Genomic DNA, 23,374 nt, shown 5'->3' on the forward strand with positions numbered 1-23,374 from the left:
TTTTTACTTAATGATTGGAGGAGCAGAAGTCAGTAACAAGCACCATGGCAAAACCCGTGACCTCCAGATGACATGTGATGAACACTTCCTGGTGGCTTCCTTGGCAATATTTCTCTTCCAGACTGAAAAAGGAGGCTCCTGACTATCTTCCTCTCTTTAGGCCCAGTCCAGGAGTATGAGCTGTTGCTTCAGGTGGCCTATAGAGATTCCAAGGAGAAGAGAGACGTGAAGAATTTTCTGAAGCTTCTGAAACCTCCATCATTATGGTTACAGAAACCAGTGAAGATTATTAGAGCAAAGGCCACTACATGTAAATCTGCCCTCTGGGGACTGGGAGTGGAAGGGGGAAGGTGGGTAGCAGTCAGGATAGGTTAGGTTATGCTATGGAGACAGTCATCCCTAGAATATCTGTGACTTGAAAGAACACATGTTTTATTTCTTCTTCATGCTATATCTCTATTAAACTTTGGCAGTGGGGTTGTGTTGGTGTGGTCACTTGGGAATCCAGGCTAATGAATCACACGCTATCTCATATACCCAGTTGGAGCCAAGAAGGAATAGAACACTCAAGGGTTTCACACTAGCAGTTGAATTCTCTAACTCAGAAGTGACGCACGTTAATTCTGCTCACAACTTATTGACCCATGTTGGTTTCATGGCCCCATTCAACATCAGAGGGCCAGGATATGTAATACTACTATGTGCCCAGAAAAGAGCAAGAAGTAATTGACAAATAGCACTAATAATCAGAATGCTGGGTTTCAGAGATGTTAAAAGATTTGTCTAAAGCAGTAGTTCTCAATGTGTGGTGCCCTGATTAACAGCAGCAGTATCAGGGATCTTAATGGAAATGCAAATCCTTAGCCCCATCTCAGACTTACTGAATTAGAAACTTTGGGATGAGACCCTCCAGGTGATTCCGATATATGACAAAGCGTGAGAATCATTCACTATATATCATAATGCATATTTTTGCAAAGATGTCTGATGGCTTTGTCCCAATTTTTTTTTCTATTATAAAGGAAAGCCTTTTGATGGGTGTTTTAGGTCATTCAGTAGGGAATGAGCATACAGATTTGACTGATGGAATTTTTCATCATCTCCTCAATTTTGCCATCTTGCTTATGGAATCTACCTGAGAATGGTAGTAGGTGGGTAGGAGGAGCCTCCAATAAAATAGTGGAAAAATACTTTCTAGATCTCTCTTAAATAACTTTTAGGTTAGCACACCCTCTTCTGCTTCTCTTTCCCATTCCAAGGACTATCTACTGGTCATCCATCCTTCTTTTGGACACTAGACCCAGCCACTTAATTTTACGTTTGCTAGGTGTCTGGTATCAGGCTCAGAATCTATTGGGTTGGACATATCCTTACCTTAAACATACTGTCATCCTAGTTTTATCCTTCTAGCTCTTGGTGAGATACACTTGGTCCAGATTCTAAGTCAAAGCCAAGGATGAGAACTCAGCATGGGTCAATTTATAAACAAGATCCTGTGAGACCAAGCTCCGTTTTTTTTTGGTACAGACTGTGGCAACCAGAATGGGGTTTTGCAGTGTGCCTGTGAGGATGGCTACACCTGGTTTCCTCCCTCATGCCTTGATCCCCAGAAATGCTACCTTCACACAGCTGGAGGGCTCCAGAGCTGTCACTGTCATCTCAACAACCTCACCCACAGCATCAATTTCTGTGAAAGAACAAGTAAGGATGGAAGGGTGCCAGGAAGAGAGGTCTGGTGTGGGGGAAGGAGGGGGGGTTCTTGAGCCCAACATGCCACAGGGAGGGAACTCTAGCTTCTCACCCACATGTTAACTCTTTGTCTCCCTGAGCAGAGCTAGTATTTGCAGGGTCATCAAAGAGCAATAACAATATACCCCACTAGGCTTAGCTGGACACAGCAAGAAGTTCACAAGTATAGAAAATTCAGAAATGTGAATTGACATTTGGGCATCAGTTCAAACTTCATCCAGGTCAGCTCTGCAATTCTATGATTTTATTGAGATGGAGGGGGATTCACAGAAATCTCAAGTAGGGGAACTGCTTGAATAAATACAATTTTTTCCCTGCCTTCTTTCCATTGCTTTTGCCAACATCGATTTCTAGAAAAGGGAAGTCTAGAGGTGTGAGAGCAGAAAGGAGCACATAATTATTATACTGAAATATATGTTCTAGATGGACAACAAGTATGTGTACTGAATGCATTACCAAAACAAAACAGAAGGTAAAGGTCTAGCTTAGGAAACCAGTGGAAGCTGAGAGAGCTAAGTCTCCTTTGGTTTATGTTCAGTGGATGAAGAAGTGAGCCAAATGACATGGGCTCCAGGGCTTGAAGGACTTCAGGAAGTTTCCTCAAAGACTACATCAGTTCTCTTGAAACTCTGAAATTCGGTAGAGCTGTGCAAAGAGAGGGAGAATGTGAAATAACTCAGCTTTCCTGGGCATTCCTGGTTCCCCTTCCCAGGACCATGCCAATTCATGAAGGCCACACATATTTATTAGACACCATCTTTACACCCAGATCTGAGGCAAATTATGGGAGGACACAATGAAGCATTTCTCTCTCTCTCTCTCTCTGAATTAGCAGCCCAGCTGGGGAGGATAGGCTATAATACAAGAAAGAAGACAGGGCAATTTCTTCAATAAATTTGAATGAAAGCCTACCTTTTGAAAGGAGGTCTGTGTCTGATGCACCTTGAAGAGATAAAAAGATGGATCAGACAGGGATTACACTCACAAGTGTCTCCCCAAAGTGGAGTGGGTTCTTATAAACATGAGAAATGCTCATAAACAGATATGTTGGTACAAGGGGTTGTAAAGAGGATATGAAAAGAGTACTGTAGGAATTTAGAGGTGGGAAAGAATCTTTGCATTTGGGGAGCAGGAGAAGTCTTGCAGAGGAGATCCATTTGCCTAGATCCTGAATGCAGGATAAACAGGGTTTGTCCATATGAAAATGAGCTACAACCAGTCCCAGCACAGAAAAACACCAGCAATGGGAAAGCAAGGGGTATATTGGAGTTAGCAAGTAGTGTTTATTGTTTTTTTCTTTTATTTTCAAACTTTTCATAGGGACAGTGTGTGAGTTCAATGCCTAGATGGGCGCACATTTCAGTGTTAACTGCCTTTCTTAACCACATGTGGTTGACCACACATTTACCTACTTAAAAGGTTGCCTTGATCACCAGCACCTTCTCATTATATTCCAAATCCACAATTTAAAAGTCTAGTTTTGTGTATACTTCCTATACTATTTTAGGTGAACATTCATTACAAGAAGAAATTGAAATACTGCTGTTGAATAGATGGGCTTCAAATGTACTGCTGTAATTTTATGCTGTAATAAATTCAAGTGAATAATTTTTATATCTGTAAACCTTTTTTATTTCCCATAGAGGTTTGGGGCACTTTCAAAATTAATGAAAGATTTGCCAAAGACCTTTTGAATTCATCTTCTCCTTTATACTCCAAATATGCCACTGGAATTGAAATTCAAGTAAGCACTTTCTACTTTCTACATAGGAAATTGTTGGCTAAACATAAGTTCAGATGTTTTCAATTCAGCATGTTTATTTAATACATATTCTTAATTATTCATGTTCAATGAGTTATTACAGAGCAGTTAATCACATTGCCCACAACTTACGTATGTTGAACATTTTCTTTCTGGGAGAGTTTTAGCCATTGAGTTATTTCCATTTCTCTTGTGTTCACTTTTGCTCATTTATGTGAGTCATATTCTAGCAAGACTTCTTGGTTATTTTCTGTTTTTTATTTGTCAAAAGGAAATTTTTCATGCTCTAGGCTCAATTGTCAGCATTTTGGATTTGCTCCATAAAGCAGCCTTGCTTGTTAGGGGCTAAACAGAGTTACTGAGAAAAATTCTGGACTATGTAATGAAGTCAAAGAAAAACTAAATTAGTGTCTGTCAATAATTCTGATTCAGGTGTCATTTTCACTGAAGATATACACAAATACTTTCCAGATATTCAGTTTAAATTCATATGGAAATGTAGGGCTTATGTTTTTCAAGGAGAAAAGAGATTTTGGAAAAATTTATATTATCTGGCACCCAATCCCTTATTCTAAGCAATTGGTTCTTCAATTCTAAGCAATTGGTTCTTCCATCTTTTTTAGTCAACTCAAAAATAAATGACATGTGTGTGTATGTATACAACTGTCAATTGTCATTTGAACTGTATTTGTATAATATGCCTTCACCTCCTGTGGTATCTCTTTTCCTTTCTTCAGTGGTTCTGTTGGTTTATTTATTATCTGCATCAATTTTTTTGCTAAAATATCTTCCTTGTATGGGGACAAAAATCAACACATTGCCCCTTTTTCTCTTTATAAGCTTAAAGAAATATTCAAAAGAATTCAAGAGTTTGAGTCAGTTCGTGTCACCCAATTTCGGTAAGTAACACAATGGCCTTAGAAGGACATCCCCAGAGGGGTGCCTGAGTGGCTTAGTCAGTTGAACACCTGCTTCTTGATTTCAGCTCAGGTCATGATCTCAGGGTCCTGAAATGGAGCCCTGCTCCGAGCTCAGCAGGGAGTCTGCTTGAGATTCTCTCTCCCTCTCCTTCTGCCCTTCTCCTTGTGCAGTCTCTCTCTCTCTCTCTCTCTCTCTCTCTTTCAAATAAACAAATAAATCTTAAAAAAAGAGAAGGGTTCTCCAGAATTGTGCAGCCATCCTACAGAATGCCAGTGCTATTCCCAAATGACCTTGACAAACAAAAAAACAGGGAAGAACAGGTCTTTCTAGTAGGATTCTTACTAAAATTGGACAAACTCTGTGATGCTTCTTAAAGTCAGAAGAGGAAACTTAAATACTGAATGGCATTCTCCAAAGTATAGATCAGAGATTGGAACTGCAACCCCATCGTTGCAGAACTTGGGATGAAGCAGATCATGGTATGCGTATATGGGAATGGATGAGGGCTGGAGGTGAGGGCTGTGGCTGCAGAGGGGTGGTTCTGATCTGTCCACAAGCACAGAGGGGTATGATACAAAGATACAAAGTTGTATAATTGGGATCCATGAGGGAAGCCTGGGGTAAACTATCATATTTTTGTATACATACCATGTATGCACCATAGCTCAAAACCCAGTAGGCATTGTCTACAGCAAATAAAGAGATATTTAGTAAATTATCCTTTTGTTTATGCTTTCGTTCCAAAAGTTATTTGGTTAGTTAGCCATGTGTGCATTGAGTACTATGAATAGTCTGCTTGATAGAGGAAGTGGCTTAGAGGTCAGAGAACTTGACTTCTTGTGTATATGTATTTTTTCACGGTTAACTTACAGAACAGCTATAGGAACTTTTCAGCAGCATTGCTATAAATATACTGTCCTGGATATTATCCTTCTGGTTATCTCATGTTCTTATATAAAGGCCCATGTGTATAATTTTCTTTATATTTCAATGCTAGGAAAGACACTGCTGCTTTTTTCTTATACCAAGTTCTATTTAATGAATTATATTTTCCTTTCTGACCTTGCAGTCACTGAATGCATAGACAAACTTGAAACTCACAGTAATTTTTCATTCAATATTCATATTTTTCTTTACATTGGCCCTGGCTTTCTACTTATATTTCTAACACATATTTCATTTCCTATATCTTACGAGCTGGCTCCAATATTTGTAAATAAAATTATAAAGGAGGCATAAATGTATGAAATGCAATTATTTAGGTTTTATTCTTTATGTTTCTGATTTAAAGTAAATCTTAACCTCTTAGTGTCTCAATTTGCTTCTCTGACCCAAATATCCAACTGCCTATTAACATCTCAACCAGATTTTCTGGTAGGCATGTCAAACATAATGTGTCCAAAACAGAGGTCATCCCACTTTTCTCCTCAAAACCTTTATTTTCCCCCTCAAAACCATCAAGCTACTTCTCCCACTGCTTCATCCATCCCAGTTACAGCGACACCCAGTCTTCCAGTTGCACATACTCAAACCTGGAGTCATCCTCTGTAATCATTTTTTTATTGAGGTATAATTGACATACAGCGATAGCTCAGGCCTTATGCATACAGTTTCATAAGCTGTGACAAATGCTTTTACTAGCCGCCTTTTAAGGATACAGAACATTTTCATCACCCCAAAAGTTCCCTTGTGCTCCTCTCCAGCCAATTCTATGCCCACCCCTACCTCCCACCAGAAAACATCACTGCTTTTATTTGTATCATCATAGGTTAGTTTTGTCTATCTAGAACTTCATATAAATGGAATTGCCCAGTGTGTAGTTTCTGTGTATGTCTGGCTTCTTTCCCTCAGCATGTCTCTGAGAGAGTCATCCTTGTTTTTCTGAGTGTCAGGGTTCTTTCCTTTTGCTATGGCTGTTTTTTAAGATTTATTTATTTTAGAGATGGAGAAGGAGAGAGAAAGAGGGGAGGGAGAGAGAGCAGGGGGCAGGGGGAGAAGGGTGCAGGGAGAGGGAGAGGCAGACTGCACAGTGAATGGGGAGCCCATCCTGGGACTCAGTCTCATAATCCTGAGATCACGACCTGAGCTGAAACCAAGAGTCAACACTCAACCACCTGAACCACCCAGGTGCCCCTGGGGAGGGGGACAGGTGTTCCTTCTTTTTTATTGCCCGGTGCTATTCCTTTGTATGAATACACTGCAATTTGTTTTTCTATCCCTTACAGTCTTTTCTTGACTGGTTATTTTCTCCATTCCCAGCATCCTTCACAATTCCTGTGGCTCAGTCTTCAAGTACAACTTGACCACTTCTCCTCATGGGTACTGCCCCCAAATTCAGGCCACCATCACCTCTTTCCTGATGGGTCCTCCTATTTCCCTGCTTGCCCCCTTCAGCCCATTCTATGCAGCAGCCAGAGTGACACTCTTAAGCAGTAAACATGAGCATGCCTCTGACTTTTACTAAAGAAAGAAACCTTTTAATAAAAATAAAATTCAAACTCTAAGGCCTTACCTGATCCACGTCCTGGCCACTTACCTAATATCATATCCTACCATTTCTCTCCTGCTCACTGAAACTTAGTTATGCTAAAATGAGTTAATCAATTTTTGTCTTCTAACTAAATCTGATTTTATTTAATTCAATTTATTCTCCTAGAGAAATTCAAACCCACACTGAAGCCTTTCTGCATTGAGAAACTCTGGTTCTTGACCTGGCAGCTAGTCTTCAAATTTGTTTAACTCATAGGCATTTTCCTGCCTCAGGACCTTCACACATGCTGGCACACTACATCGATGTTCTTTGTAACTGTAGCCTTTTCTTCGCATTGTTTAGGCCTCAGCTTTCACCTTCTGACCAGCTTTATTTAAAGCGGGCCTCATCGGGACACCTGGGTTTCTCAGTTGGTTATGCATCAGACTCTTGCTATTGGCTCAGGACATGAGCTCATGCATCTTGAGACGGAGCCCTGCCTCAGTTTTCACACTCATCTGGGAGTCTGCCAGAGATTCTCTCCCACTGCCCCCCTCCCACTCATGCATGTGCATGCTCTCTCTTTCTCTCTCTCTCAAATAAATAAATAATCTTAAAAAAAAAAGTGGGCCCCATTTCCACCTGCTATTCTATTCTTATCACCATATCTGTCTCTTGTAATACTTCACTAAACATATATATATATATATATATATATATATATATATATATTTATATGCAATTATATAATTACTTACATATGATAGTTACTGGTTTCTTATTTGCCTCGTCTTCTCTGCTAGAATGTAAGCTCTATGAAGGCAAGGACAATACCAGTTTGATGTCTTCCTATGGCCCCAGTGACATACATACACACGGCAGGCCCCGAGTGACTGACTGAATGAATCTCATTTTTCTTTTCGCACAGTCATTCCAATGATGGAAGCATCATTGCCGGGTTTGAAGTTGTGGGTTCCAGCAGCACATCTGAGCTGCTGTCAGCCATTGAACTGGTGGCCGAGAAGGTGAAGGCAGGACTTCACAAGCTGTTCCTGCTTGAAGATGGCTCTTTCAGAGTATTTGGAAAAGGTAATTCTGAATTCCCATCCCCCGCTTAGGTTACAGGAGTCCTCTACTTAGTAGCTCATTTATGTCTTCAGGAAGTAGACTGGAAATCTTTGTGATACAGAATTGTTCTAAGACTGACTTTTGGGAGACACAGGCAGTGATTTTCTCCCCCCACCATGATGAACCCCATTTCAGTCTCCGATTTCCGATCCTTGCTGACCAGCGATATGGTCTCCAGCTCCCGGGGTAACGTTGTGGAGCACTGAGCTCTCTGCAGGTCCTGATGGAAATCACTCAGCAATAGTCTACTGTGACACATGCTCCAAGAGCCCTGGGGCTGACATATTCCTAAATCATAATCCAGGGAACCAAGGAAAGAATGCATTTGTCTAGATCTTTAACACACACACACACACACACACACACACACACTCTCTCTCTCTCTCTCCACAGACACACACAGACACATGACACTCTACTACTTTTCTTCAGATTTTTCCCTCTTTCTTTTTTACATTCAATCTTAAGCCTCTTGCACCTGGATATGAGCCACTTTCAATAACATTTATTCAACAGTATTTACAAACTGTCTAGGCACTTAGGACACAGTACTGGGAAAAACAAGCAAACCTCAGAATCCTGGAGGATCTTTCTTGCACAGTTTCCTTCTCCTGGTCCCGATCACGGTCAGAATATACTACTGAGGGCCAGCTGCGAGCATAACTAGTGGCTGGTCACAACGTGAAAAGCTTTAACAAAGGGCAAAAAGTTGGATATGTCACTCTAAAATGGCAACTGTCCAATTTATAACCGTATTATTACTGCTATGTTCCATAGCTTCTTGCAGATTTTCTGATTTTCTGACATTTCCTTACAGAATGAAACTCTTTCCCAAGAGTGATCATACCCTGGCTTTTTTTCACCTGGTGCTTATTAGTTTATGGCTCACTAAAAGCAAGACTGTTGACACAGTTCAGACAACTGGAGGGCAAGGGGCCGGCCTTGGGGAGGGCATCAGAAAGGAGAAAGGGTACTGAGAGGGATGAAGCTGAGCATCAAGGACCAATTTCTACTACTGAATTTTGCATGGGTTTTGTTTCTGGAAACATGAATCCTACAGCACTGCCATATGCTTTGTACAAAGTGCCAGGATATTGACACATTTTTCCTTTTTGTTTCCATTTTTCCTCCCAGCCCAGTGTAACAGCATTGTCTTTGGATTTGGGTCCATGAATGACGAGTATATTCTTCCCTGTAGCAGCGGCTACACTGGGAACATTACAGCCAGGTGCCAGCCTTCTGGGTGGCGGATCCTTAGGGAGACCTGTGTGCATTCTCAGCTGGAGGAACTGAAGAAGGTAAAGCATCTGTGTCTTGTGTTCTGAGTTTCACCGTGGGCATCTCCCAGTGAGCGTGGCTAGGTGGAGAATAATATATCAATTTGTCTCATTGGTCAGTGCACAGAAGTCAAGGCTATTATCAGACCTGGTAAACATAGGCACTGTTGGCATGAGTAGCAGGGTCTAGGTAGAAGCCAAGAGAGACAGAAAGTCATAGTTGATGGTTCCATTGGGGAGGGAGCTATAGAGGAATGAATCAGTGCCGAAGACGTCTATGATAGATGGTAAGACAGCAATTAAGGTGGTCTTAGAAGTCCAGAAAGCCTGGAAAACAAAGATCCAAGTAGAGGTGTGAGTCAGCTCAGTATGAGTGAGGATGTACATATGTCAGAAATCTGGGCCGGGAGTGGCTCAGACAGAGGTGCACCAAATACAATGACAGAACTACAATGGATTTTAAGGGTCATCTGGCTTATCAACCTGTTTTTATAGATCAGGAAATGAAAGGCTCTATAAGAGGCTGATGGTCCCTCTGGTAGCAATAGTGTTGAACTAGAAACATGGTCACTTGATTTCCAGTCCAGAACTATGACTTCCACGTGATGTTTTTCTTAGGAAGGTTCAAGTTCTTAAGGCAAGGCAGATATAAGGAAGGAAGGAAATGGTGAGGAATTTGAACTCAAGTCATGGAAAAGAGGGACTCTGAGACTGTTTTGCAAATAGATGTCCATATTGAGCAGAACTCCTCTCCCAGCCAGGGACCCCACTATTGCAATGAAACTCAGAATGGTATTTCCCAAGGGACTATAGAATGTTTACTGCTTCATTCTGAAGTTTTTCCTCTGTAAACTGGGTGGGCAGATTGGACCAGATGGCTTCTGGAGTCTATCCTTGTTCTTGCTTTCTTTGCCACAGTTCTGGACATGGACAATAGCTGGGACTGGTCCAACCCAGGGTGTGAAGGCAGGCAAGTCCCAGCTCAAAGCAGAGAACACTACTGTCAGCTGAGAAGAGCAAAAAGAAATACAGATGAGGGTTGCCTGTTTGGCTCAGTTGGTTAAGTGTTCAACTCTTGATTTTGGTTCAGGTCATGATCTCAGGGGCGTGAGTCTGAGCTCCTGTCAGGCTCTGCACTGAGCCTGGAGCTTGCTTTAGACCCTCCCTCTCCCTCTCTCTCTGCCCCTCCCTGTCCCACTCATGCTCACACTCTCTCTCTCAAAAACAAACAAACAAACAAACAAAACCCCCCAAAAACAAAAAACAAAAAACCAGATGGGATCTGGTTCCTGGGTTGACTTGTTTTGAATGGAAAAGATTGTCCTTTTTTTGGCTGTCTTCCAAGATAACTCAGTATAGTGGAAACAGAGAGGAGCCTCAGAGAAGAAGCAAAACTCCAAGCCAATGACAAAGTGTAGTCAGATTTCCATGCATGTCCCTCTATCTTCTCATCCTACAAGGATTTCTCAGCATAGCATAGTTGATAAAACAGAATTTAGTACCAGGAGACACTAACTTTCCACTTCCTAGCTGGGTAGTGTTTGGAAAGTCACTGAATCTCACTGAATATATATTTCTGTATAATTAGGATAATAATTTATATGAAACACAAACATTCCATTGTTCTCTAGAACTTAACCATTTTTATTCCTAGAATTTCAGTGTGATTGCAGGCAATGCTACCGAGACAGCCGTGTCATCCTTGGTGCGAAATCTTTCTGTTGTGATTCGGCAAAACCCGTCAACCACAGCCGGCAATCTGGCTTCAGTGGTGTCAATTCTGGACAACGTCTTGTCTCTGTCACTGGCGAGCCATTTCAAAGTGTCTAGTTCAACAATGGAGGTATGGTCTGTCTGCCTGTGTTTATAGGACTTGCTTTAGAGGCTCAGTCTTTCAGGAGGAATGACAAAAACCCAAGCTGAAATCTCACTAATGGAAAAGAGGCAAGGGGTCATGGGTCAGTTGTTGTATGAGACTTCTTGTGTCCTCCACAGTGTACCAAAAACTCTTGGGATCAGTTATGTGAGTTCAAAGCAAGAGAGGCTACCTCTAGGCAGGCTTAGAGGAAGGGGTGAGAAACTGCACCATATGCACTGTGTGACACCGTATGACACCATATGACAATGTATGACACGTGTCCACTGTTTAATGTCTTTGCAGTTGTCTTTCTTGTGGCTAAGAGCTCTTACTTCAGTAGTGTGTATTTTAAGAACATCCTCTTTTTGACTGGGGTATTCATGATTTAGTCTGGTATTTAAAAATTAGCTTAAATTTTATGCAAATAAAACTTGCTTACTAAGAAATGCAAATAGACAAAAAAAAAAAAAAAAAGGATATGTAATCTGGTCACCCTAGAATAGCCACTGCTTGCATTTTAGGTATCACCTCCAGTGCCTAGAAAATGAAAAGTAGTACCTAGCAGGTACTCAATAAATATTGTTAAATGAATGTCCTTCCAAACATTTTGGATGTGTGCATTTTATATGTTAAAGTATATTATATTTTTGAAAAATTATATTATAGAATTGTATGGCTACATATCACAGGGTTATACTTTAGCTATACAGGGTGACATTATGTCAGAGATGACATTAAATATAAATAAGTTAAAACTCTGTGAACCAAAGAGAAGATGATCAAGTTTATTTTTAAGCCTGACTTTGTGTTGTTTACAAGAGACCAACTAAAACAAAATGACACAGAAAGTCTAAAAATAAAATGAAGGGCACAAACAGAGCAGGCAAACAGAAACTAAAAGAAGACAGAGGTTAAAGGGCAGTAAAAGAAGCATACTATGGGACTTGTGGCCAGAAGCCACAGAGGGCTCATTTAGGGTAAGACTCTGTCAGAGTGATGATGACTCTGAGGAAGAATGCCTGGGAACAAGAGCCATAAGCCAAAGACAGGGTCCTGCTGGGGAAAGTGGCAGCTTTCAAGGACTTGTTTGGAAAAGGAATCTCTTCAGCTGAGACTGACCCTTAAAACCCACAATAGTTTGATGCTTCTCAGTCACTCGTCCAGTGTTTGAGAATTTTTGCTTTATATTCTCTTTTGCTTTATATTCTCTCCTATTAATTCATAAATTCACATGAATTACAACTTGGATGTCCATGACATGAATTTAGAACTTCTGATGTTAGCAAAACAAACATAATGTTGGAAAGGAGTTCAATTTAATGTCTCACTCTCTGAGCCTCAGCCTGAACAGTAAGGCAGCCATGTTTGTCATCGCTGTGGAAGGAAGTGGGCCTGATACAGCACACACCACAGGATTCTTTCTCAGCCTTGCTGGAACCCCAGTGTGCATACAAATGTCCTGGGGAGATCACTCTGGAACTTATATGATTCTGCTGACCCAAGTTTCTTAACCCAAAACTTTCACTGCGCAGTGAATAAACTGATTTTCACTGGTACATTTGCTGTGGTCTTCAACTGGGCCAACTCTTTGGGCAATTGTGCTATCCTTAATACTAATGACTATCCCCTCCTAGTCCTCTGAGCTGCTTATTCAAAACACAAACTGACTTTCATCCTTGTATTTCAGGATGTCATCAGTATAGCTGACCACATCCTGAATTCATCATCAGTAACCAACTGGACGGTGTTACTACAGGAAGAACAGCATGCCAGCTCGCAGTTACTGAAGACACTGGAAAACATCAGTAGCCTTGTACCTCCAACAGCTCTGCCTCTGAATTTTTCTCGGGAATTCATTAACTGGAAAGGGAGTCCAGTGTCCCAAAGCCAACTCAAGATGGGTTACAACTATCAGACTGAAATGTTCCCTCCAAATGCCTCCATTCCCATAAGAGGCCATGTGTTAATTGAGTCAGACCAATTCCAGCGGTCCCTTCCAGAAACCATCATCAGCATGGCCTCGTTGACCCTGGGGACTATCCTATCTGTTACCAAAAATGGAAATGCTCAGGTCAATGGCCCCGTGATATCCACGATTATTCAAAACTATTCTATAAATGAGGTTTTCCTGATTTTTTCCAAGATAGAGTCGAATCTGAGCCAACCTCATTGTGTGTTTTGGGATTTCAGTCTTTTGCAATGGAACAATGAGGGCTGCCACCTGGTGAACGAAACTCCAGACATGGTGATGTGCCGATGTACTCACCTGACCTCCTTCTCGGTACTGATGTCTCCCTTTGTCCCCCCTGCCATCATCCCCGTGGTGAAATGGATCACCTTTGTGGGACTGGGCATCTCCATCGGAAGTCTCACCTTATGCCTGATCATTGAAGCTCTGTTTTGGAAGCAGGTCAAGAAAAACCAGACCTCCTACACACGTCATGTTTGCATGGTGAACATAGCCCTGTGCCTCCTGATTGCTGATGTTTGGTTCCTTGTCGCTGCCACTGGAGACTCCCCCATAAACCTTTCCGGAGTCTGTATAGCTGCTGTGTTCTTCATGCACTTTTTCTATCTCTCCTTGTTCTTTTGGATGCTCACACTTGGCATCCTGCTGGCCTATCGGATCCTCCTTGTGTTCCATCACATGGCCATGCCTTCGATGATAGCCATCGGCTTCTGCCTGGGCTACGGGTGCCCTCTCATCATATGTGCCATCACGATTGCTGTCACGCAGCCAAGCAATGGCTACACAAGGAAAGACGTGTGTTGGCTTAACTGGTCTGATAGGAGCAAACCCCTCTTAGCCTTTGCTGTTCCTGCTCTGACTATTGTGGCTGTGAATTTGGTGGTGGTGCTACTGGTTCTCAGGAAGCTCTGGAGGCCCACTGTTGGAGAAAGACCCGGTCAGGAAAACAAGGCCACTATTGTCCGCATGGGGAAGAGCCTTCTCATCCTGACCCCTCTGCTGGGGCTCACCTGGGGCTTTGGCATAGGAACAATAGTAGACAACCGGAATCTGGCTTGGCATGTTGTTTTTGCATTACTCAATGCATTCCAGGTGAGAACAATAAGAATAACAACTTCTTCTTCTTCTTCTTCTTCTTCTTCTTCTTCTTCTTCTTCTTCTTCTTCTTCTTCTTCTTTCTTCTTCTTCTTCTTCTTCTTCTTCTTCCTCTTCTTCTTCTTTTTTTTTAAGAATAACTTCTTACATCATCAGGTGACCGGGGGTAATTATAGAGAACTGAGGTTGGTAACACCACTCTGGATGCTAACTCATCTCCCATTGCCTGCAGCAGGTCTGTGAGCAACACTGCCAGGCAGCAGTGAATCCAAAAGAAACAAACAAATAACAGAATCTGTATTTTCCAGCAGGTATTACTGAAGCAGAGTATTAGACTCGTTCAGGAATCCATCCCAGGATTTTAGATGTTTGAGTTTATAAACCTAATGTTAACCCCTTTTGCTGCCAGCTCAGCCCTCTTTCTCCTGGGCAGACCTCTGCAAAAGCACACAGGGAAAAGGAAAGGATTCAAAAGCACTTGTTGACTCTGAATGGTGCATAGGATGTCTCCAGAGCACAACAGAGCAGGAGCTGGCAAACTGTAACCAGTGCTGTTTTTGTCAATAAAGTTTTATTGGAGCACCGCCATGCCCATTTGTGTAGATATGGTCTGCAGCTGCTTTCTTTACCTTGACAAAGTTGAACACTTGCAACTGTACCTTCTGTGAAGCCTAAAACATGTCCTATCTGGCTCTTTGCAGAAGTTTGCCTACACCTGCTGAAGAGCATGGGTTTTACATTTCACAATCGAAGAGTGTTCAGAGAGTAGGCAGAAAAAGTAATCTTTTGGTTTCTGTGAGTCTGGAAGAGAACCTCTGATCTTGGTTCAATGAATGTTTGCTGGTCACCTCTGCATGATGTCTCAAGGAAGGGGTGGTTAAAGGTTTGAGCTGTGGGGTTAAATAGGTCTGGGCTCAAATATGGCACATTGTCTATTGTGACCTCTAAGAAATATTTAATCTCTCTTTCAGTTCTCTCGTCTGTTAGAGAGGGATAATTTATTACTATATCATAAAATAAATTACATGACATAATTTAGCTCTCAGCACTGTGCCTGGCATGTAGGAAGTGCTAATCCATCTTCTAAAAGCAACTGGTTCTCCACCTACTTTAGCACACCAGCGAATGTTTCATTGGTAAGTGCAAATGGCGAACCTTGAGAGCATATGCCTAATGGTGACAGGTGTAGGGAGTTTCTGCTGAGAGCAGCTCCATAGAGAGATGCTGTGGGAACAGGCACCCACTGGGGGTGCTTTGACTGGGAGAAGGATCTTATAGTCCAAGAAAGCCTCGGCCAAGGGTTCCACAAGGACTGGACTTGATAGCAAGGGTGCAGATAGAACAACCCTCTGCTTAGGGTTGGACCTCAGTGCCTGCGGTTGTCACGGATTCATGTGCACTCCATCAATGTTGATTTAATTCCCACTCTAAAGGAAGACTAAGCTATAGAATATATTTGTTTGGTGTTTAGGATGACACAAAAGGGAAAAGAATGTTCCATATACATTTAAAACCTTATTCACTCATTTATTTGTTTGTACCTTCAAGAAAAACTTTTTTTTTTTTTTTGAGTGCTTTGTGTTATACCAGGCATGGTGGAATCAGCCAGTGTCCTTGCCTTTGAGGAGTCCACAGACTAGGAGAGAGACCAGCAAGAAAATAATGTTGGGTGATAGAATAGAATTACACAGCCATGTTTTCTTCTCTGGTGGAGAAAAGACCATACAGGTGATTTCTTTCTTTTTTTTTTTTTAAGGGTTTTTTCATCTTATGTTTTGGAATGCTCTTGGACAGTAAGGTAGGTGTATTCATTTCTCTCTTCATCTCTTTATTCTAATGCAGGCATCCAGGCCTTCCCATTCAGTTCTAGTCTCTTATTCACATATAATAGGTGAGACCTTGAGTACTCTTGTCATCAAATTCTATAATTTTATAAAAGTCAGACTCAGTGAAAAGACTCACTGTTGATAAGAAAACTATATAGAACTAATCACCACATATAGAATGTGCTGATAAAACAATATAGAACCAATCACAAAGTATAATGTGAACATTATAGAAAAAAAGGGAAATTGTTCTTACTTTTCATTTTGCTACTTTAATCTATGGTTTGGCAATCATCAAAGAGCAAAAAGTACATCCTGGTGGGGTGATTCCCTTTTCCTTCTTTATTAAATGTAGCATTTACATAGAATATGCTGAAGGATGTATCTACTTCTACATTCCTAGAGTTTAATATGGTAAATATAAATAACTTTTAACATTAAATAAAATCTCTAAGGAAGGATGGCCAATGTAGGGGAAAAATTATGGAAAAAAAAGTCTATATAAACTTGTTTCATTATTTTTCCCAAGGGTTGAGCAACTCTATTGAGAGAAGCAAAGAAAGAAAGTAAGCTAAGCAACAGAGACTTTGTTTTTAGTAAGAAGATAAGAAGATTTTATAATTAGCACAATTGTAGCACGTACACAAAATCCCTGTTTACAAAGAAGCAATTTGCTGTTCTTGGTTGGACTAAATAATTCTCTCAATGGCCCCATTCACATGGTTAGGAAACTCTTTACTTCAGAGATAAATTTTAATTTAGCAATTTTCGCCAATTACTATTGTCTAGAATCTGAATTATTATGGCTTTTGGTATTGTTGTTCTTTGTTTAATCCTAGGTCTGTTTATAGGTAAAGCAAACAAATAAAAGAAATCTTTTCATCAGATAGCCATGCTGATGGTCTATTAAGGGCTTCCAGGAAATACCTCTATGAAGTAACAGTTCCAGTCTGCAATTTTGTTCTACATTTGTCTATTATGATTGTGTATGTGCCTCATCTCAATATTTCTTTGTTGCCTTCTAGCTACGACAATTGCTGTTCAGCAAATTGTCTCCTTTAAGCTCTTGGAAGCAAGCATCCAAGGTAATTATCTCCTGTTGCCACAGGTCCAACGCATGAAGTTCCAGTTTCACACTTTTCTCTGTGTGCAGTCTCACGGCGAGCCCACTTTTGTGTCATTCCCCTGAGCCTCTGTCGCCATTTTATTTCTGCTCCGTGGCATGGTGCCCAGCAGAGGGTCACTACTCATAACTTTGAATGAGTGAGAAAATTAACAAGGGAATGAGTGAACGAGAAGCCACAGAAAAGTACAAAGATGCTCAGGCACTGAGGTCTGTGGGTGCTGTGGTGGGCAAACAACCTTTGGACAGTCTCCTCTTCTTTAGTCAGACTTGCCTTCCGACATCTAGAGTCAGTGAGACCCTTTTCTCTGGCTGACTTTTGGGACCTCCTGTAGATCATTTTGCCTTTGTAAAAGGAAAGTATGAAATCTTGGTCAACTTTTTTTTTTTTTAAGATTTTATTTATTTATTTGAGAGAGAGAGAATAAGAGAGAGTGAGCATGAGAGGGGGAAGGTGAGAGGGAGAAGCAGACCCCCTGCTGAGTAGGGGACCCTTTCACCCCCACCCCCCAATGTTGGACTCAATCCTGGGACTCCAGGATCATGACCTGAGCTGAAGGCAGTCGCTCAAGCAACTGAGCTACCCAGGTGCTTGGAATCCTGGTCGACTTCTAATCTGTGAGATGTTCTCTGAGTTTTCCCTCTTCAGCTGGCATAACTGACTCAGACTCTTGCGACTTGAGCATTTAAATCTACCAACCGAGACATTTGGATGGAGGCAGAGGATTCCTGGTTTGTTCTTTGCCATGAAAGTGCAGTCCATAGAAAGAGAGTAGAGTTAACAACAGAAGCCCTCATGTTCAGATTTTGTATTTTTAAAGTTGATTTAGACTTCTGCCCTTCAGCAAAACACTGAAGGCCTTTCAGAAGGAGCTCTAAGGCAGAGATTTCTGTGTCTGATAAAAAATCAGCTGACTTAAGTGCCTGAAGAGCTACGTGGGTGTTTAGAGATTTTTACAAGGGGCACTATAATCTTTTGAAATAGTAATTTTTAAAAAGTGAGGAAATTAACCTTTGACCTTAAAAAATTTTCCAGGGTCTGCGTTTCCTCATATGGGGCTGTGCTGTGAATTAGGCAGCAGGGACCCCCTCGCCAGCAGACCTGCCCTGTTATATTTCTGACTCAGTCACTGATTGGCTGAGTGATCTTAGGGAAGTCACATGGTACTGTTCGGTTTGGGGTTTTTTCCCAACTGTGGACATTAACTGTTGGACTCGTTAACTCAGAGCAGAGGTTCTGACTTTCTGTAATTTTGAATTTTGAATGTCTTGAAGAACTAAAATCTCTTGAACAGAGAATATGAAACTAATAAATCAGTCACTGTGCTTAAGAAAAGAAGGGAGCTACAGCCTATGTGTCTGCAGTATAGAAAAACCTGTCCTTAATGGTGAGACAGGACACCCCCCGCCCTGCCAGGAAGTGAGCATTTTTCTCCTTTGAAAACCAAAGAAAGAAAAACACCCCAAAGTAAATTAAAATGAGAACAAAAGTAAGGACGCCCAGCAGTGTTTTTTCTCCCTGTTTCTAATGTCAAGTGTTGACACATTCCTTTGCATCTTCTGGATTTGTACTCCCTTCCCCATGTCATTTTTAAATCAGATGATAAAAGTGGAACTTTGTTTTCAGGTTAGGTGGCTCATTTGGGTTAAAATAAATGCATATTTGGCAAGAGAGAAGATGGGTATTTGTAATTTTCTGAGGGAGTTTGAGTGTAAAACAGGAACCCAGATTATAGCAATTGAGGAGAGAGAAGGCAAAGAAAAGATACCTAAGTAGGAATGTTCCTATCAAGAGACTCGTGAGAGAAAAGAGAATGAGGGTGGAAACTAGACACAGACTCGGGACCAGCAGCGACGGTAGAGCTGAGTCACGAGGATGTGCGAAAATCCATATGGTGGGAGGGATGAGCCAGCAAAGAGAGTCTTAGAGAGTCTGAAGACAACTGGGGGTGGGGGTGTCTGAAGGAAGAGGATTCCTGGAAAGGCAGATGAAGTGAGTGAACTGAAGATGGAGGGATCAGACTCTTCCCCGGACACAGGAAGCTTCAGTCTGATGCAGATGGAGCAACATGGGCAGATTGGGTCACGGTGTGAGAGAATTCAGACCTGGACACCTTTTTTTGTTTTGTTTTTAAAGTAGAGGAGAAAAGGCTATGCACTAAGAGATGGGAAATGGATGGTAAAACAGGAGTCTTAAAAGCAGTGAAAATTTGAGTTATTGGCTGAAAGGAATGAAAGAAGCCAATGATGTTCTCAGTAAGGACCATCCCTCAAGGCACCATGACACTGTGTGAACCCACAATGTGGTTTCTCTCAAAATCCTCTCCCTGTTGGGGGCTCCGGGCCCCTTCCTAGTCCTTCCATTGTCCCCAGCTAAGTTCTCTGTGACTCTTCCCTGAAAGACAGACACTGGTGACCTCTACAGATTCTCTCTCCAGAGAGAAGAGGTTTATTTATTAATGGTTCCAATGACTCAGGTTCTGTTATTTGACCAACAGCTTAGCCCCATATCTGAAGAGGCTGCTTTTCCCCAGACTGTGTATAGTCCCTGGGTGTGTTGTAATCTAAGATTCTTCTCTCTAAATGGGACGAGATTCAGTTTTAAATGCAATGATGATGACTATAGAATTTGTCTTTAGGGGGGCGCCTGGGTGGCTCAGTGGGTTAAGCCGCTGCCTTCAGCTCAGGTCATGATCTCAGGGTCCTGGGATCGAGCCCCGCATCGGGCTCTCTGCTCAACAGGGAGCATGCTTCCTCCTCTCTCTCTGCCTGCCTCTCTGCCTGCTTGTGATCTCTGTCTGTCAAATAAATAAATAAAATCTTTAAAAAAAAAAAAAAAGAATTTGTCTTTAGGACTATAGTATTATATGTTTACTGAGTCCAGACTTCTAGAAAATCAATTATTTTGCTTTGGAATTTTTAGACATTTCTCATTCCTGTCTCTATGGTAATTCCCCCCACCACCCCTAGGGCTCAATGTGGGGTAACCATTTATATATTTCAGTGAAAATTAGGAGCTATCATCAGGCTGTCCACTGCATATAACAAGAACTTATTTCTCCCATCTTGATTTAGCTTTCTTATGACATGGACTGTGGCAGGAAATGGAAGCTCATTCTTTCCAATATTCCTAGTGTCTAGCACACGGTGGTATTCAATAGGAGACATTAAATTAATGAATAAATCAATTATCGAATAGACAAAGACACAATGTATCTTAAACTTCTACCTTTCCCCAAAAGTACAGTTTTTATTTAAATATTTTATTTCCATTAGAAAATTCAGTTTTCAAAATTTTGAACTCCGTTTAGCCTCTGCTCTAGTTACTAAAAGATTATTCACAAAGGGATTTGAATGCTAAGATGAGTGAGAATAAGGCAAAGTTTTATTTGAGACCATTTTTATAGAACTATTGTTTTTTCTCCAGGGGTTCCTCTTCTAGAGATAAATGTGTGAACCAAAGAAATTTAAGCATGGACGTGCCAAAAGATAATGCCTTCCTTAAAACTATTTTCTAGTTTGTTGTTAAAATTTGTGAGAATTAACAGGAACAAAAGATTCTCTTAGAAATATGTTCTTAGGCATTTTAAATAGATTAAAGCCAGAGAAGGGGTAAGAAAGGAGTACTCTAATTTCTCAAAAAGAGAACAGGGCACCACATAAGTGAAGTAAAGAATTGCTAATGACATTAAGATGTCAGGAAATGCAGAGCGTGACTCAAAGAATACTATTAATGTACAAATGACTTGTTTTTCTTTGATGCAGCAAGACTCATCAGATGTGCCTGCCAAACCCAAATTCCCAAAAACTTTCAACCCATTGCAGCACAAAGGTGAGTTAACAGTAAGCCAAAGGTTAACAAAAAATAGAAGAATGTGAATATATCATAGGAGGAAAACTGAAGGGCTACTTTTAAATTTATTTTTATTTATTTTTTTATTATTTGAGAGAGACTGTGTGAGAGAGAGAACAATGGGGGGAAGTAGGGGCAGAAGGAGAGGGAGAGGCAGACTCCTCGCTGAGCAGGGAGCCCAATATGGGGCTCAACCCCAGGACTCTGGGATCATAACCTGAGCTGAAGGCAGACACTTAACCAACTGAGCCACCCAGGCACCCCTGAAGGGCTACTTTTAACAACATGTGAAAAGTGCAGGTGTATCTGCTGGTCACGTTTCCGGAGCTCATCTGGTTGGTGCTCAGGGCTGACAGAACATGGTGGGGAAGTTGATGCTCATGGAGACCACTATTGTCCCTTTTAATTTCATCACAAATGACAGCCATTCCATCACTTAGACATTCTATAAATCAGTGACATTGATCATCGAGGTCATGGGGTGCAGGAGTGTGGTCAAATACCAATTGTGTCACTGGAGAGTGACCCTTCTTGCGCCACCTGCTGAGCAGTGGGCATGGGCTATGTGTTCGTGCTCCATCAGATGTACTCTCCTCCCTAAAATGTCCCCACCAAGGTGAAGCCATCACCTGCTATGGGTGAGAAAGCACTGTCCCCTCCACCTGGGACATGCATTGCTTTTGTGCTCACATATTGGATATTGCTAAAGTCAATGATATTCAGCTCCTGGAAGACTGTTATGTCTGTAAGCATTGCAGATTGTTGCCCTATGCCTGGAGGAGAAGAGTGGAGCATGGGGGTGAGGAAAAGTCACTGCATGACAAGTCAAGGTGAAGTCATCTTTTAGTGCCTGAGTTCCATTTCCTGTTAAATTATGTTAATATCTTTATTAAAGTAGGGAAATGGGCCATTCATTTTAGATTGTGAGCAAAATTATTTGACTTCCAAAATAAAGTTCAAGGTTCTGAACTTGAAAACAGCACTTCCCTCCCAAAATGTTCAGCATGCTCACCCAGAAGCCTTGGGTCCCATTATCACTGTCACCAACCAGTCTGAGTGCTTTTTATAAACCTCTTAACCTTTTGGATGCTTGTCCCTCATCAGTAAAATGAAAAACAAAGAGATCATGAAGTTTCCTTCTCGCAATAACATTTTATGATCTCACATCTACTTTATCTCATTTTCCACAGCATCTGAAAGATGTGATGCTTCTCTTCTCAAATGAGAGATGTCTGACAAATGCCGGTCTCTTTGGCATTAATGAAATACTGCCTGTCAACCAATTGCCTTCTGTAGATTTCCCTGCCGTCTTCCTGGAACTGGCCAGACTTGCAAGGATTTGCATAGGATTATTTTCATTTTGGTCTCATGCTTGATTCCGACATAGAAACATAACTCTTATCCTCTTTTTCTTCTCATAGGCATTTATGCACTTTCTCATGCTGGAGAATCCTCAAACGACATCATGCTAACTCAGTTTTTATCAACTGAATAAGGCTGCGAACCATAAACTCAAGAAAAATTTTTTGGTGCAACTTGACATTTAGAGCTAAATGTCAGTGAAAAAATTAGCTCAATCTTAAATGGAATTTTTTGGTTTAGGAGTCTGGAATAAAATAAGAAGCTTTCAGCAGCTTCATCACTGCTCTTTGTATCTTCAGTTAAATGGAACGATTTATTTCCATGTGGTTTGATTCAAAGGAATTGCATCATAAATGTAAAAAAGTAGGTTTTATTGGAAATCACGTCAGTGGTACCAACTTTTCACTGCTACAAACTATGATTTCCTTTCTTATAAAATATCATTATTCAAGTGATCTTTCCAGTTATCTGAATTGGAGTAAGAAAACTTCATGAAATCACCTTAGATAAACTGATGGACCATGTGCACTTTCTATCAAAAAGTCATTGATGCAAATTTCCTAGAGAAAGGGCATTTACCTCCCCAATTTTTCAGTTGAATTATATGCTTATTTTTGCCTTTTAGGTTTAGCTACTTAATTTTGAAATTTAATCAGAAATCCAATGAAATATTCCATTTCAGATGGCTTTGTAGGTGTTAGTTGGGAAGTAAAATAATATTTCATAGGTAATACAACCTTTTTCAGTCTACAAGGTGCTTTCATCTGGTCCCCAGTCCAGTGAAGTGAGGTGTCCAGGCTGATCTAGAGCAGGGATGAGGAAACAGATGTTCAGACAGGCAGAGTGACAGGTGAAGATTGGGAAGCCAGTAAAGGGGCCCTGGGACTTTTAAGACCTGGGGTCCCTAGTCCAGTTCTATAGCCCATAACAGCTTTTGGAAATCACTTGCAACACTAACAAAATTTGTAAGGTCAGATATTA

General features: G+C 41.2%; 1 protein-coding gene across 4 annotated transcripts in view; it reads left to right on the top strand.

Annotated features, from left to right (window-relative positions):
* ADGRF1 (adhesion G protein-coupled receptor F1) overlaps positions 1 to 22,670 on the top strand; it is a 109,302-nt gene extending 86,632 nt beyond the window's left edge. For all 4 annotated transcript variants that reach the window (XM_047735080.1, XM_047735078.1, XM_047735077.1 and 1 more), the window contains 12 exons: positions 161 to 310; positions 1,528 to 1,701; positions 3,393 to 3,493; positions 4,352 to 4,410; positions 7,831 to 7,991; positions 9,165 to 9,328; positions 10,962 to 11,150; positions 12,853 to 14,226; positions 15,986 to 16,027; positions 17,081 to 17,140; positions 20,944 to 21,010; positions 22,453 to 22,670. In XM_047735080.1, coding sequence (XP_047591036.1) covers positions 161 to 310; positions 1,528 to 1,701; positions 3,393 to 3,493; positions 4,352 to 4,410; positions 7,831 to 7,991; positions 9,165 to 9,328; positions 10,962 to 11,150; positions 12,853 to 14,226; positions 15,986 to 16,027; positions 17,081 to 17,140; positions 20,944 to 21,010; positions 22,453 to 22,526 — 2,615 coding nt within the window. In that variant the 3' untranslated portion in view covers positions 22,527 to 22,670. The remainder of the gene's footprint in view (positions 1 to 160; positions 311 to 1,527; positions 1,702 to 3,392; positions 3,494 to 4,351; positions 4,411 to 7,830; positions 7,992 to 9,164; positions 9,329 to 10,961; positions 11,151 to 12,852; positions 14,227 to 15,985; positions 16,028 to 17,080; positions 17,141 to 20,943; positions 21,011 to 22,452) is intronic.
* Positions 22,671 to 23,374: the final 704 nt, after the last annotated feature.

The sequence above is a fragment of the Lutra lutra genome, chromosome 6 (genome assembly GCF_902655055.1).
Source record: "Lutra lutra chromosome 6, mLutLut1.2, whole genome shotgun sequence".
NCBI lineage: Eukaryota > Metazoa > Chordata > Mammalia > Carnivora > Mustelidae > Lutra > Lutra lutra.